The sequence below is a fragment of the Poecilia reticulata genome, chromosome 20 (genome assembly GCF_904066995.2).
Source record: "Poecilia reticulata chromosome 20, P_reticulata-male-v2, whole genome shotgun sequence".
Taxonomy (NCBI): domain Eukaryota; kingdom Metazoa; phylum Chordata; class Actinopteri; order Cyprinodontiformes; family Poeciliidae; genus Poecilia; species Poecilia reticulata.
The window spans coordinates 27,388,266-27,404,018 of record NC_088849.1 but is presented as its reverse complement, the minus strand read 5'-3'; the positions used below and the strand labels follow the sequence as shown (position 1 = coordinate 27,404,018).

At 50.6% G+C, this 15,753-nt stretch overlaps 1 protein-coding gene across 8 annotated transcripts in view; it reads right to left on the bottom strand.

The window, feature by feature from the left end:
• Positions 1-15,753, bottom strand: part of LOC103460173 (receptor-type tyrosine-protein phosphatase mu-like) — an 86,694-nt gene that overhangs the window by 54,434 nt on the left and 16,507 nt on the right. For all 8 annotated transcript variants that reach the window (XM_081601165.1, XM_081601166.1, XM_081601167.1 and 5 more), the window contains exons 2-4: positions 11,000-11,116; positions 2,048-2,215; positions 1,861-1,970 (exon numbers count right to left, since the gene is read on the bottom strand). In XM_081601165.1, coding sequence (XP_081457291.1) covers positions 1,861-1,970; positions 2,048-2,215; positions 11,000-11,116 — 395 coding nt within the window. The remainder of the gene's footprint in view (positions 1-1,860; positions 1,971-2,047; positions 2,216-10,999; positions 11,117-15,753) is intronic.

The window sequence follows — 15,753 nt, the reverse complement described above, 5'->3', positions numbered from 1 at the left end:
AACCAATAGGGAACCAATAGGGAACCAATAGGGAACCTGTAGGGAACCAATAGGGAACCTGTAGGGAACCAATAGGGAACCAATAGGGAACCTGTAGGGAACCAATAGGGAACCAATAGGGAACCAATAGGGAACCAATAGGGAACCTGTAGGGAACCAATAGGGAGCCTGTAGGGAACCAATAGGGAGCCTGTAGGGAACCAATAGGGAACCTGTAGGGAACCAATAGGGAACCTGTAGGGAACCAATAGGGAACCAATAGGGAACCAATAGGGAACCAATAGGGAACCTGTAGGGAACCAATAGGGAACCAATAGGGAACCAATAGGGAACCAATAGGGAACCTGTAGGGAACCAATAGGGAGCCTGTAGGGAACCAATAGGGAGCCTGTAGGGAACCAATAGGGAACCTGTAGGGAACCAATAGGGAACCTGCAGAGAACCTACTGATTCCCCTTGGACCCATTAAAAAACTATTATTTTTTAATGAGACAATTAAATTTAATTTACATAATTATTGTGGTAGAAGCCATTTGTTTGTTATATACTTAATGAAACATATTCACCGTGTTTGATTTGGTTGTAAATGACTTACACTCACACAGATCGAGGTAATTAGTCCAAGTTTGTCGTTTATTGATCGTTCAGAAACTACAGCGGCTGTAAAGCACCAAGACAAAGGCTCATGTAACGGTAAAAAACAGGCGCGAGGTAAAATAACCCTTATACTGGGTGACGCACACCCGTTGCTATGGCAACCGCCACGAGCCGAGCAGGGACTACATTAAAAACATAACATTCAGTCCGTTACGATATCAGGTTTTCAGGCTTGATATTTATTTAGTGATCAGTAATAATCATGAACACAGAGATGGTTGATTGGTTCATTTTAATCTGTTATTTTAATAATGGAACCGAAACGCACAGAATTGCGCAACACCTTGTTGAAACAATAATCACTGAGATTATTGTTGTTGTTGGGTCATTAATTTGAAAACGTTTTGTTGACTTTTTAAATGTATTATTTTTCTGTTCTTTAATAGTGAGGAACGTTTGAACCCAGCCAGAGGACCTGCTGCTCTCAGCCAATCAGAGGACCTGCTGCTCTCAGCCAATCAGAGGACCTGCTGCTCTCAGCCAATCAGAGGACCTGCTGCTCTCAGCCAATCAGAGGACCTGCTGCTCTCAGCCAATCAGAGGACCTGCTGCTCTCAGCCAATCAGAGGACCTGCTGCTCTCAGCCAATCAGAGGACCTGCTGCTCTCAGCCAATCAGAGGACCTGCTGCTCTCAGCCAATCAGAGGACCTGCTGCTCTCAGCCTCCTGCTGGTTCAGTTTGCCACCTGATGCTGAGATCCACATGTTGCTCCGCTGCTCTGGCACAGAGTTCAGAAACAATATGAAATGGGAAAAAAGCTGTTTATTAACTGACTAAGTCGTGTTTTAGATTGTTCTGGAAAAACGAATCAGTCACGGCTGATTCTTTACAGCAGACAGCCGCTCCTCTAGCAGGTACTGCGCAGCCCCACTAAATCCTTTAGGGGTAGCAGCACCTGCCGTGCCCCTGCTTTCACCCCTGCCTACGACCCAAAGGGAACCAGTTGTGTTTCAGACACGTGACCCTGATGACGTGCGAAATGCAGATGGAGGTCAGGAAGCGGATTTCTGACCAAACAGAGCAAAATGGATCACAGCGAATAGCTAACGGCCTAAATAAGCTGGAACAGACGAGGTATCTAGAGAAGTACGTGTATATTTAGGATATGATCCATATTGTGTCTGTAAAAGAGACCCGCTGCGTGACGTTGGTGCTACGTCATCAGAAACACGGAGAGCCTGTAGACCAGGTGTGTGTTTTACCTGGTAGTGATTTGGCCAGAAAGTGGATACAGCAAGCTCCACCCCTTTCCAGATGTGGTAGGCGGGGCCAGAAGAGTTAATGACAGGAACTCCCAGAGGGCTGTTGTTCTCTGTAGATAAGAGACACACCTGAGAGCTGCACCCACACATCCATAGCCCCGCCCACAGACAGCCCCGCCCTCCGTACCTGTAACATAGACGTTGAGTGTGGCGGGCGCGGCCCCCTCGCGGCCCCCCGCCTGGTAGAACTGGAAGCTGAGGCAGTGCGTGTCGTTCTCGCGGAGCGGCGGCAGCAGCAGCTGGGCGCGCTGGCCGCTGTAGCGACCCGATGTGTTCACAAACAGGAAGGAAGAACCTGGAGGTGAAATAACAAAATAAAAGCCCGTGGACCTTCACAATCAAAGCCCAGGTCCCCAGACTGATTCCACCCGGAGGCTCCTGGTTAACCTGCTAAACATCACTGTCAAAATAAAAGTTATAGCCAGCACAAAACTTTCAGATTAAAAGCCTGATCTACAAAAAGACGATGGCGAATTAAAGCAGAAAATCAATAATTCATCTGCTGCCCGAGACTCAAACTGCTGGTTTAATTGGAAGACTTCAGAATAAAAGCCCCTGGTGCCTGTGCACGTGCACGTGCACGCCCTCATTAGTGTGCGCCGACGCTGCCAACCCGGCTACAGCCGTCAGTCAGACGCTTCGCCGCTGCAGGTCGCTTTGCAAAGTTTCTGTGAAATTTAAATCATTCCCACTTTGTAAACTCGCTGTGTGGGTTGAAGGGCGTCTCCATGGCAACCGGAGGAGAGAGCGGCCTGCGGCACGAAGACGGCTGTGGGGCTGTCAGTCCTGTTGCCCCGGAGACGAATCTCACCTGGCCAGAAGTGGTTGTGATCCGATCAGTCCAAGAGATTAAAGACTGGACCCCCGGAGCCAGAACCTGTTTTGTTCCCCATTTTGTTGTTGATTTGCAGTAAAATTAATTTAACCTTCGGACTAAATAAATATGAATCTATTTTTAGTAAACATATTAATAAACTTGTTAATTAACTGATTCACTGTCGTATGACACAGACTAGCGACCTGTCCAGGTGACCCTGTCCAGGTGACCCCGCCTCTCGCCCGGACCGTTAGCTGGACAGGCAGCATCATCTGCTGACCCACTAAGGGACAAGGGTGTTAGAAAATATATCTTTATAAATGATTTTATTATTATATATTATTTTTCCATGATGACAGGTGAGGCTTCCCCTCAAGTGTTGGTGGGCGGGGCTAAGCCTCCAGTGTTGGTGGGCGGGGCTAAGCCTCCAGTGTTGGTGGGCGGGGCTAAGCCTCCAGTGTTGGTGGGCGGGGCTAAGCCTCCATGGTTCAGGGCTTTCAGTACGCCTCTGGCAGCTTAAAGTTTGGACCGAAACCAGCTAACCCAGCAATCTAAGTTCTACCTCATCAGAACCCGTCTGATTACATCTACTGGGTTCTGGACCACAGGAGCCTCCTGCAGGTCGGGTTGGAGCGGGTTCTGTCAAACCCGGCCAGGAAGCAGACGGTTTTCCTCTCTGCAGGGGTCTGTCAGAGTTCAGAACCGGATCGACCTCCAGCCTCAAACTGACGATTCTCCAATCTGAGACCGATTGGCTGGTCCACCGCTAACAGGACTCTGTGTGTGTGTGTGTGTGTGTGTGTGTGTGTGTGTGTGTGTGTGTGTGTGTGTGTGTCAGCAGATCAATAGCCCTTGAGGAGAATCGATTAGAAAAACAAGAGCTTTAATCACAGTGGAGGGAGGAAGAGGAGGACTGATGAAGAACAAAATCTTTGGTTCTGATGGGTTCCAATGAGCTCATTCACATGGGAATGTTCTGGTTCTGATTGGCTCCCTGTGGTTCGGTCCAGCCTGTTCAGCCCAGACGCTCAGAGAGTTCTGCTTGGTTCGGATCCGGTCCAGAACCATCAGGTGGTTCTGAAGGAGCTGCAATGGACCCTTCTTCATCCAACGAAGACCTCCATCATCAGTGGGTTCATGACCCGGTCGACCAATCAGGGCGGAGGAACAAACACCAACAGCTGCCTCCTTCCCCTCCCGCCCCTTTCTCACCTGTCAGCCAATCACAGCTGAGTACTACCAGTTCCAAGCCAATCCCAGCAGAGCCAGCTCACTCTCTCTGTCACACACACACACACACACACACACACACACACACACACACACACACACACACACACAGATGGAGGCGTAATTCTATTACCAGAGTTGTATCGAGACGTGAGGAGAGGCAGCTGCAACGCATTGAGGAGATTTACTGACACACATACCAGCAGGAAGTGTGTGTGTGTGTGTGTGTGTGTGTGTGTGTGTGTGTGTGTGTGTGTGTGTGTCCTGCCTTCCTGCTCTCAGGGATTTATTTCAGGAGCTGATTGAAAGCTTAAATTTCTGAAAACATCAAACTGATCTTCAGTTTAAAGGCGCAGTCACATTCATTCACTACACTCTGATTCCAAAACCAGTATAAACCAGTAAAGCCTTCATGAACTGGTGATAACAAATAAGCTAGTTATCCCTTCAGCTTCTGACCAGTGACCAGTTATCTAACAGCACTCAGAACTCAGCCCTGAGGGGAGGTCACAGAGAGGTCACGGTCCTGAGCTACAGAGGTCACAGAGAGGTCACCATCTCTCTGCAGAGTCGACCAATCAGAACTTCATGGGAAGGTAAGAGTCTACGATTGGCTGTTTCCAGGACAACAGGGCTAGCTTTGCTGCAATGTGTCTAATGGAAAGTTAGATGGAAGGAGGACCTTGGACGGGGTCCATTTACAGGAGTTGCGCTCAGCTCGGTAGGAAAAGAACTCTGAGGGCCTCATGCGATGCAGACGCAGCAGAGCAGCAGAAGCTTCAGGCTCTGCAGCAGTGACATTCTGGCTAGGATGCTGTCAGGGGGCGTGTCCAAACAGCAGCCAGGTAAAGAGGGCGGAGCCAGTAGCCGACACATCTGTTAGCCTGAGCTAGCCAGCTTAGACAATGCAATGCTCTCTGACCAATGGGAAGATAAACATGGAAATCATCAGCAAAGCAGCAAATACAGATTAAACAGACACAGATGGGTCCCACATGGGTCCCACATGGGGCCAGACAGTGTGATTAGCTGGAGCGGACCCATGTGTGGCAGAACTCAGTGGACCAGTTAGAGAACAGCACAGATCAAAGCAGCCAATGGGGAGGCAGCGAGCTCTCGCCTGATTGGCTGAGTGATTCTGAGGCCGTCGCATTCTGCAGCAGAATGTGCAGCAGCGTGCGACACGCTGATAAACCCTTTCACACACTCCTTAACCCAACAACAACAACTTTCACACACACACACGGTGTGTATTATTCATGAAGAATCAGCTTCTTCCTGTTGCTCGGCCCGACTCACCTTTAAACACCGCTTACCTGCAGCTGGGTGTGTGTGTGTGTGTGTGTGTTATCGGTTTTCACTTTAAAGCCAGAACGTGTGTGTTTGTGTTTAACTCGACACACACGCTGAAAAGTGTTTTTGACCTCCAGGTCTCTTTGACACTGAAATGCATTGTGGGAGTTATCACACGACGCACAGCCAGGCCGAGTGTGTGTGTGTGTTTATATTTGCCTTGCAGCTTCACAGAGTGTGTGTGTGTGTTTGTTGTGTACAGCTGGCAGTGAGCTGATAACAGGCCTATTAGAAATATTAATATACCCTGAACCCACAGAGGCATCCAGGGAGCGCTGTGTGTGTGTGGGTGTGTGTGTGTGTGTGTATGAGTGTACGTCTGTGTGTGTGTGTGTGTGTACGTCTGCGTGTGCCTCTGTGCGTGTGTGTGTGCGTGTGTGTGTATGCGTGTGTGTGTGAGTGTATGAGTGTGTGTGTGTGTGTGAGTGTGTGTGTGTGTGAGTGTGTGTGTGTGCGAGTGTGTGTGTGTGTGTGTGTGTGTGTGTGTGTGTGTGTGTGTGTGTATGCGTGTGTGTGTGTGTGTGTGTGTGTGTGTGTGTGTGTGTGTGTGTGTGCGTGTGTGTGTGTGTGTGTGTGTGTGAGTGTGTGTGTGTGTGTGTGTGTGTGCGTGTGTGTGTGTGTGTTCCTTCTGCTCGTTCTGATTGGAGCCAATCAACTAAAACCCAGAGACCCGGCATTCCTTCAGCCCTCAGCAGTGACTGGCAGGTGGACAGAACCTTCCAAACCTTCTGAGGAGCGCCGGACCGGACCTGATGCTGGAGAACCAGGACAGAACCTCACTGAGATGCTCCCGGGTCCAACCTGTCCACTGAGGGGTTGGATGGTGTTCAATGCAAGAGTTCCAGGCTCTACAGAACCAGAACACGACTGGAACCTGCAGAACCGAGACCAGAGAAGCATCTGAGGAGCTAACGGGTCCAGCATCCTGACCCATTCTGTGTTCTGGGTTTGTTCTGGTCGGCTTCAGTAAAAGCTAACGGCGCCGACTGCTGCAGAACCTGAAATATCAGAACCACTGAGAGCATCTGGACTGGAGCAGAGGGAGCGCTCCGGTAAAACCGGTCTGAGCCTCAGGTTCTGTTTCAGGTCGGATCCGGGCTGTGGAGGGTTACTTTGATTTAATGTTCTGCTCGATGCTGCACACATCAGCCGGGAGGAGACTGAACTACAGAGGTGTGTGTGTGTGTGTGTGTGTGTGTGTGTGTGTGCGTGTGTGTGTGTGTGTGTGTGTGTGTGTGTGTGTGTTGGGACAGAAGCTGTCTGGTTGCTGGGTTCGGCTGTAGTTAGTCACTCGGTGAAGCAGGAAGGAGGTGAACTCTTCCTCCCCCTCCTCTTCCTCCATAACTCACGGTGAACAGACTCTAACCGCCTCCCCCCTGTGTGTCCTCGCTCAGCCTGTCTCTCACGTGATTGGCTCTGTGATTTAGGGCTGCTGCATTCTCATTCGTCAGCGGGTTAACCTCTGTGAGCATGAGACAAGCGGCGCGCGGCCAGCGTTATCTGCCCGGCTCATTGTGAACTCCGGCCGTCCGTCCATAACTCAGGCAGGAAGTGTGGCAGGTCAATAGGAGATAAGACAAAGGCAGCGGCGGCGGCGGGCCAAACGGAGCCAGCGAGCGTTAAAGCGACGGTTCGATACTTCATTACTCTGACATCAAACCTGCAGCAGCATCTGAACCTGCAGGAACAGCAGTCTGACCGCCTGAGGACTGCACCACTTCACCTGAGCTTCGTTAACCAGCTAATTAACTGCGTCACCCGACGGTGTCCACATTCAGGACAACAAGAACCAAGAAGCCTGAGCAATAAAACCCCAGAATCGTTTTCAGGAGAATCACTGAAACAACCATGTGCTCCAGGTCAGGGAGACTGGGAATGTTCCAGATATGTTACCATGACGACGCAGATGCTGCAAACAGATAGGTGTGGATGAGACAAAACTTTCTGAAACTGGAGTTTCCAGAGTCATAGATCTAGGGTTATAGATCTAGAGCACAGCTTCAGATGTTCCAGCTGTAAACTAGAGACCAGGCTGACCTCTGACCTCTGACCTGACCCTTCGGTTCCTCAGTGGACCTTCTAGCAGCTGCAGAACATTTCAGGCCCAGAGGACGAAAGTCTGAGACCAGAAACTTTGATTCCTGCAGCAGGAGACCTGAGTAGAACCAGGAGGGTGGAGACACCAGCTGGTTCTACACCACCTGGATCTACACCACCTGGTTCTACACCACCTGCTTCTACACCACCTGGTTCTACACCACCTGGTTCTACACCACCTGGTTCTACACCACCTGGTTCTACACCACCTGGTTCTACACCACCTGGTTCTACACCATCTAGTTCTACACCACCTGGTTCTACACCACCTGGATCTACACCAGCTGGTTCTACACCAGCTGGTTCTACACCACCTAGTTCTACACCACCTGGTTCTACACCACCTGGTGCTACACCACCTGGTGCTACACCACCTAGTTCTACACCACCTGGTTCTACACCACCTAGTTCTACACCACCTGGTTCTACACCACCTGGTGCTACACCACCTGGTTCTACACCACCTGGTTCTACACCACCTGGTTCTACACCACCTGGTGCTACACCACCTGGTGCTACACCACCTAGTTCTACACCACCTGGTTCTACACCACCTAGTTCTACACCACCTGGTTCTACACCACCTGGTTCTACACCACCTGGTTCTACACCACCTGGTTCTACACCACCTGGTTCTACACCACCTGGTGCTACACCACCTAGTTCTACACCACCTGGTTCTACACCACCTAGTTCTACACCACCTGGTTCTACACCACCTGGTGCTACACCACCTAGTTCTACACCACCTGGTTCTACACCACCTGGTTCTACACCACCTGGTTCTACACCACCTAGTTCTACACCACCTGGTTCTACACCACCTGGTGCTACACCACCTAGTTCTACACCACCTGGTTCTACACCAGCTGGTTCTACACCAGCTGGATCTACACCACCTAGTTCTACACCACCTGGTTCTACACCACCTGGTGCTACACCACCTAGTTCTACACCACCTAGTTCTACACCACCTGGTTCTACACCACCTGGTGCTACACCACCTAGTTCTACACCACCTGGTTCTACACCAGCTGGTTCTACACCAGCTGGATCTACACCAGCTGGTTCTACACCAACTGGTTCTACACCAGCTGATTCTACACCACCTGGTTCTACACCAGCTGATTCTACACCACCTGGTTCTACACCAGCTGATTCTACACCACCTGGTTCTACACCAACTGGTTCTACACCAGCTGATTCTACACCACCTGGTTCTACACCAGCTGATTCTACACCACCTAGTTCTACACCAGCTGGTTCTACACCACCCGGTTCTACACCAGCTGGTTAGAACCAGCTGATTCTACACTACCTGGTTCTACACCAGCTGGTTCTACACCACCTGGTTCTACACCACCTGGTTCTACACCAGCTGGTTCTACACCACCTGGTTCTACACCACCTGGTTCTACACCACCTGGTTCTACACCAGCTGGTTCTACACCAGCTGGTTCTACACCAGCTGGTTCTACACCATGTGGTTCTACACCACCTGGTTCTACACCACCTGGTTCTACACCACCTGGTTCTACACCAGCTGGTTCTACACCAACTGGTTCTACACCAGCTGATTCTACACCACCTGGTTCTACACCACCTGGTTCTACACCAGCTGGATCTACACCAGCTGGTTCTACACCACCTGGTTCTACACCAGCTGGTTCTACACCATGTGGTTCTACACCACCTGGTTCTACACCAGCTGGTTCTACACCATGTGGTTCTACACCACCTGGTTCTACACCAGCTGGTTCTACACCATGTGGTTCTACACCAGCTGGATCTACACCACCTAGTTCTACACCACCTGGTTCTACACCACCTGGTTCTACACCACCTAGTTCTACACCACCTGGTTCTACACCACCTGGTGCTACACCACCTAGTTCTACACCACCTAGTTCTACACCAGCTGGTTCTACACCACCTGGTTCTACACCAGCTGGTTCTACACCAGCTGGATCTACACCAGCTGGTTCTACACCAACTGGTTCTACACCAACTGGTTCTACACCAGCTGATTCTACACCACCTGGTTCTACACCAGCTGATTCTACACCACCTGGTTCTACACCAACTGGTTCTACACCAGCTGATTCTACACCACCTGGTTCTACACCAGCTGATTCTACACCACCTAGTTCTACACCAGCTGGTTCTACACCACCCGGTTCTACACCAGCTGGTTCTACACCATGTGGTTCTACACCACCTGGTTCTACACCACCTGGTTCTACACCAGCTGATTCTACACTACCTGGTTCTACACCAGCTGGTTCTACACCAGCTGGTTCTACACCACCTGGTTCTACACCACCTGGTTCTACACCAGCTGGTTCTACACCACCTGGTTCTACACCACCTGGTTCTACACCACCTGGTTCTACACCAGCTGGTTCTACACCAGCTGGTTCTACACCAGCTGGTTCTACACCATGTGGTTCTACACCACCTGGTTCTACACCAGCTGGTTCTACACCACCTGGTTCTACACCACCTGGTTCTACACCAGCTGGTTCTACACCAACTGGTTCTACACCAGCTGATTCTACACCACCTGGTTCTACACCACCTGGTTCTACACCAGCTGGATCTACACCAGCTGGTTCTACACCACCTGGTTCTACACCACCTGGTTCTACACCAGCTGGATCTACACCAGCTGGTTCTACACCACCTAGTTCTACACCAACTGGTTCTACACCAGCTGATTCTACACCACCTGGTTCTACACCACCTGGTTCTACACCAGCTGGTTCTACACCATGGTTCTACACCACCTGGTTCTACACCACCTAGTTCTACACCACCTGGTTCTACACCACCCACTTCTACACCACCTGGTTCTACACCACCTAGTTCTACACCACCTGGTTCTACTTTAATCTACTGCTGGTAGTTTATAAATCACTGAACGGATGAAAGACCTGCTGCTGGTGCTCTGACTGAACCCAGGAGGTGGATCCGTCACGGTGGACGGGTCCAACCCGGGTTTTGGTTTCGTTTCATAAGTTGAGCTTCATGAAGCTTTTCTAAGCCCGTCTTTGTTTCCTGGTGTTGCCTCTGGATGTTGTTTGACGTTTAATTCTCCTTCTCATCATAAAGCTCTTTGCTGAAAATGTGCTCTGCCAATAACGTTACTTTGCCTTGCAGAGCCCCAACAGGAAGCCAGATGTTCATGAACCTGAAATCAGTTGGACTGTTACAGGTCAGGGTGTCCAGGTCTGGCCCCCCTGTCCTCCAGGGACAGTGTCCTATCTGGGTTAGAAGTCTCTGCTCCATCCCAGCTGGTTCAGATGGTCCAAATGCCTCTTCAGCAACTCAAAGTTCTCCAGAGGTTCTGCTAATGAACCTTCATTGGACTCAGGTGTCCTGAACCAGGACTGAGACATGCTGGGACTCTGGACACCACCGAGTTACACCGATAGCAGGAGAAAAAAGCTCCACACTGAACAGATCTGATTCAGTTTGACACAGATAAGAAACAAAACCACAATATTCATAAAAATATGTTGGAAAAAGGAAGGCCTGAGAGGGGCTCCCTGAGGAACTCCACCTGGACCCACCGGAGCGTACCTGCAGGGATCCATGGGTTGCTGTTGGGCCGCCCTCTGGTGTCGCCCTGCTCCCAGTCGAAGTCGTCCTCCTTGGACTGGACCAGTGTGCAGTCTGGACCCTGACCGGCCAGGCATGCTGAAAGAGAACCAGAAAGATCTCAGTCACAGTTCTGATCCGCTGTGAATCCGAACCCAACCAGGTTGGTTCTGATGTCTAGAAAACATCGGACCCAAAGATCTGAACTCAACTCAGAGTTCATGTTGAGATAATGAAGTAAACTTCATTTAAACCACAAAGTGTAACATGAAAACATGAAATCCATCAGGATCTGAATGAAGGAAGCTCTGCTGTCACGTCTACATTTCGGCCAGACGCCGTTGTGCTGGGAGTGAAGCGAAGACGCAAACAGCTGGAGGACAAACGGCCTGAATGAGACGTTTCCCTCCAAGGTGAGCGCCTGGTGACTGCTGTGAACACACCTGTCTGCTTCCCCTCCACCTCATCAGGTTGTTTCAGTGACCACCTCAGAGGGCCGCCAACAATTTGTCCATGTGTGTTACTGAGCCAACGTTCTTCAATTTTACTTTGACTAGGACACAGTCCTCTTGAGCTTCAGCTCAGCAGTAACTGGAGTTCTGGCTCTTGTTCCTGCTGCAGGCCGGACTCAGAGCTCACAGGGAGGAAAAGCGTTCAGAATCAACTCAACTAGTTCTTCAGGACGAACTGCTTCAACATTGGATGGAGGACTGAACTGGTACCAGTTCCTGGGCAGTTTGGTTGCCTGGCCGTCTGACGGGCCGGGCCGCCGTGCACCGGCGCCGCCTGCTGGGCCGTCTGACCACCAGCAGGCATGGCGGTGGAGCGTCCTCCTGCATCTGAAGGTGGACGGAGTGGAGATCGGAACGGCAACCCGAACCACCACCGTCAGCAGCATCGCCATAGTAACAACACACGGATCAGAACCAACCATGTGAGGTCCGTTTGGGTGGTACCAGTCTATTCCAGAGCTGCTGTTGATCCTCAAGACGCCAGAACCTTCTGCGCTCAAGGACCTTCTTTGGTCTGGAGATGTTCTCCAGTTCAGAACCAGCGTTCCCAGTTGTCCATTCAGTCCCTGAAGTTTGGGGTTCTGAATTCAGATGCAGCCTGAAGAAGCCGTCTCTGCGGTCCAGTCGGGCCGCTGGGCTGCCTTCGCGCTGCCTTCGCGCTCAGCAGAGGCAGCAGATTGTAAACATGTCGTTCTTCAGAGGGAGACGGTTCCAGTTCATTACCATTTCCCAGCATGCTCGCTGCCGGCTCCTCACACACTCATAATAGATGGAAGCCTCCTCCTTCCTCCCGACTCAAAGATGTCTAAATCCCTCCATTCATGCCGCCACACACACCCACTCTGAGGTTGTGTGTGTGTGTGTGTGTGTGTGTGTGTGTGTGTGTGTGTGTGTGTGTGTGTGTGTGGCTCTGACGCCTCGTCAACCTCTTCAATGTAATGACTGCGGGTGTGTGTGGCCGTCAACTGAAAGCCTTGACATTAAATAGCTGGAAGGCTCATTTTCTTCCTTTGTAGCAGAAGGCGCATTAAACACACACACACACACACACACACACACACACACACACACACACACACACACACACACACAGGATCATCCCGCTGGGCAGTGTTAGCTCATCAACAGATACCAGACACAATCTGTTTAATCTGCTTCTATGAATTTGCATCTATATAGCAAACTGAACACACACACACACACACACACACACACACACACACACACACACACACACACACACAGCCCTGCGCTGCCTCAGGAAAACAGAAACTAATCTGAGCCTCTGAGTGGCTGAACAGCAAAGACGAGTCTGGACTTGATGACATGAAGCTAAATATAACGTCAACCCAACAAGCTGCTCCAGTTGGTACAGATGCTGGTACCGCTGGTTCTGTTGGTTCTGCTGGTACCGCTGGTTCTGTTGGTTCTGCTGGTACCGCTGGTTCTGCTGGTTCTGCTGGTATCGCTGGTTCTGTTGGTTCTGCTGGTACCGCTGGTTCTGTTTTATTCTACTGGTTCTACTGGTACCACTGGTTCTGTTTTATTCTACTGGTTCTGCTGGTACCGCTGGTTCTGCTGGTACCGCTGATTCTGCTGGTTCTGCTGGTATCGCTGGTTCTGTTGGTTCTGCTGGTACCGCTGGTTCTGTTTTATTCTACTGGTTCTGCTGGTACCGCTGGATCTGCTGGTACCGCTGGTTCTGCTGGTACCGCTGGATCTGCTGGTACCGCTGGATCATGTGGTTCCACTGCAGATGGTTCTGCTCCGTCTCCTCTGTCTGTCCACAGGACATTGTCCCAGAAGTCTCGTCCTCCATCTTGCTGCAGTTTTGCTAACGTCAGTCTGGCAGCCATCTTGTTTCCAGAGAGGAAACCCTTCCTAGCAGTCACACAGGTTCAGGGTCATGACCTTTGACCTTTGCAGCGTGTGGGTTTTTCCTCAGATGTAACCAAAGTTGTGAAACGATGTCGCTGTATGAATCCTCTGGACGAAGGAATAAACCTCGATCCTGGTTTGTTCAGGATTCTGCAAAAGGAACTTCCAGATTCCCAAAGATGTAGCCACTGATGCTAGCTGCTAATGCTAGCTGCTAATGCTAGCTGCTAATGCTAGCTGCTAATGCTAGCTGCTAATGCTAGCACCTGATGGGGAGGAGGAAGCAGCCTGGTGCTCGTTGGTGACTACTGATGCTCACGGTGTTTGGATATAAAATGTCTGAACAGAAAAACATTCAGTTCTTCGTGTTCATCTCAACTCTTTCATTTTCATTTTTGGCCCAAGTTAAAGTTATTGATCTCTGCAGATAGATTACGTATCAGTTCTATTTGCCTTTGATACGGGCTGTCAGGTCCCTGTATGACCGGTGTCAGAGTCTGGTCCGCATTGCCGGCAGTAAGTCGGGCTCGTTTCCGGTGAGAGTTGGACTCCGCCAAGGCTGCCCTTTGTCACTGATTCTGTTCATTACCTTCATGGACAGAATCTCTGACCAGCCGAGGTGTTGATCCGTTTTGGTGGCCTTAGGATCACATCTCTGCTTTTTGCGGATGATGTGGTCCTGTTGGCTTCATCAGATCATCATCTGCATCTCGCTGCAGCGGTTCGCAGCCAGGATGAGGCTCAGTGCCTCCAAATCCGAGGCCATGGTCTTGAGCCGGAAAAGGGTAGAGTGCCTTCTCCGGGTCAGGGGGGTCGTCCTGCCTCAAGTGGAGGAGTTTAAGTATCTGGGGATCTTGTTCATAATGAGGGAAGAAGGGAGATCGACAGGCGGATTGGGGCAGCGTCTGCCGTGAAGCGGGCGCTGTACCGGTCCGTTGTGGTGAAGAGAGAGCTGAGCCAAAAAGCGAAGCTCTCGATTTACCGGTCGATCTACGTTCCCACCCTCATCTATGGTCATGAGCTTTGGGTCATGACCGAAAGAACGAGATCACGGGTACAAGCGGCCGAAATGGGTTTCCTCCGCAGGGTGGCTGGGCTCTCCCTTAGAGAGAGAAGCTCGGTCATCCGGGAGGGACTCAGAGTAGAGCCGCTGCTCCTCCACGTCGAGAGGAGCCAGTTGAGGCTCGGGCATCTGGTCAGGATGCCTCCTGGACGCCTCCCTGGTGAGGAGTTCAGGTCCCACCGGGAGGAGGGGAGACCCAGGACACCTGGAGGGACGATGTCTCTCTATGGCCTGGAAACGCCTTGGGGTTCCTGGAGGACCTGGAAGAGGCTGGGAGGGAAGTCTGGGCCTCCTGAGGCTGCTGACCCCGAGACCCGACCCGGATAAGATGGATGGATGGATGGATGGATGGATGGATGGATGGATGGATGGATGGATGGATGGATGGATGGATGGTAAAATATTATTATAGTGGAATATAAAGCAGGTGTCCATTAGCTTAAGCTAATCTCAGTTAGCCTGTTCCGAATCCCTCTGGAATGTATCTGGTTTGTCTACATTCACAGCTGATGCTGAACTGTAACATCCCATAATTTATGCTTCGGTTTTCATTAATCTGTATTTTTGTTTCTCAGTAGTTTTAGTTTGTAGCTTCAATCGTTATTTTACTGTCTCATAGTTGTTATTATTATTGGATACTGGAAACAATCAGACTATTTATGTTATGAATGAATGAACAGAATCTGGTGTGATTATACAAGTTAAATCTCCTTTTCAGACTCAGTCGCCCAATAAGTGGAGTATTTGCATGTCTGAGTATATTTGGCAGTAAGGTATAGTATTTACACGTAGAAACATGAAAGTCTTTATTATCGTTTTATTTGTGAAATGTCTGAAAAATAAATCATCATCAACTTCATGTTGCAGAGAATTCATTCATTCATGTCTGGATCTGATGATGAATCAGCCGGTGTTTACCCTGAGCACGGATCTGCTTCCCGGACCGGACCGGACCGGACCGGACCGGACCGGGCCGGACCGGACCTTCTGGGTCATTCTGACCAGACTGGACGCGATCGGACCTCACTGCACCATTCCTGATGAAAGCATGTGTTGAAACCTGAGGAGGAGTCGTGACCTGCGACCTTTGGGATGGGGGGGACGGGCTGAGTGGGCCTGCTGATGTTGCCATGGAGATGAGTATCCCACCCAGCTGCTGCTGTCCAGACTCTCGCTGTTTCAGGTGGGATGGTAGCCTGATGTACCATGTAGAGCCGCTAAAGCCCGTCTGGTGGCCCAAAATACCGTGAGCTATAGATAGCCGTGAGCTATAGATAACCGTG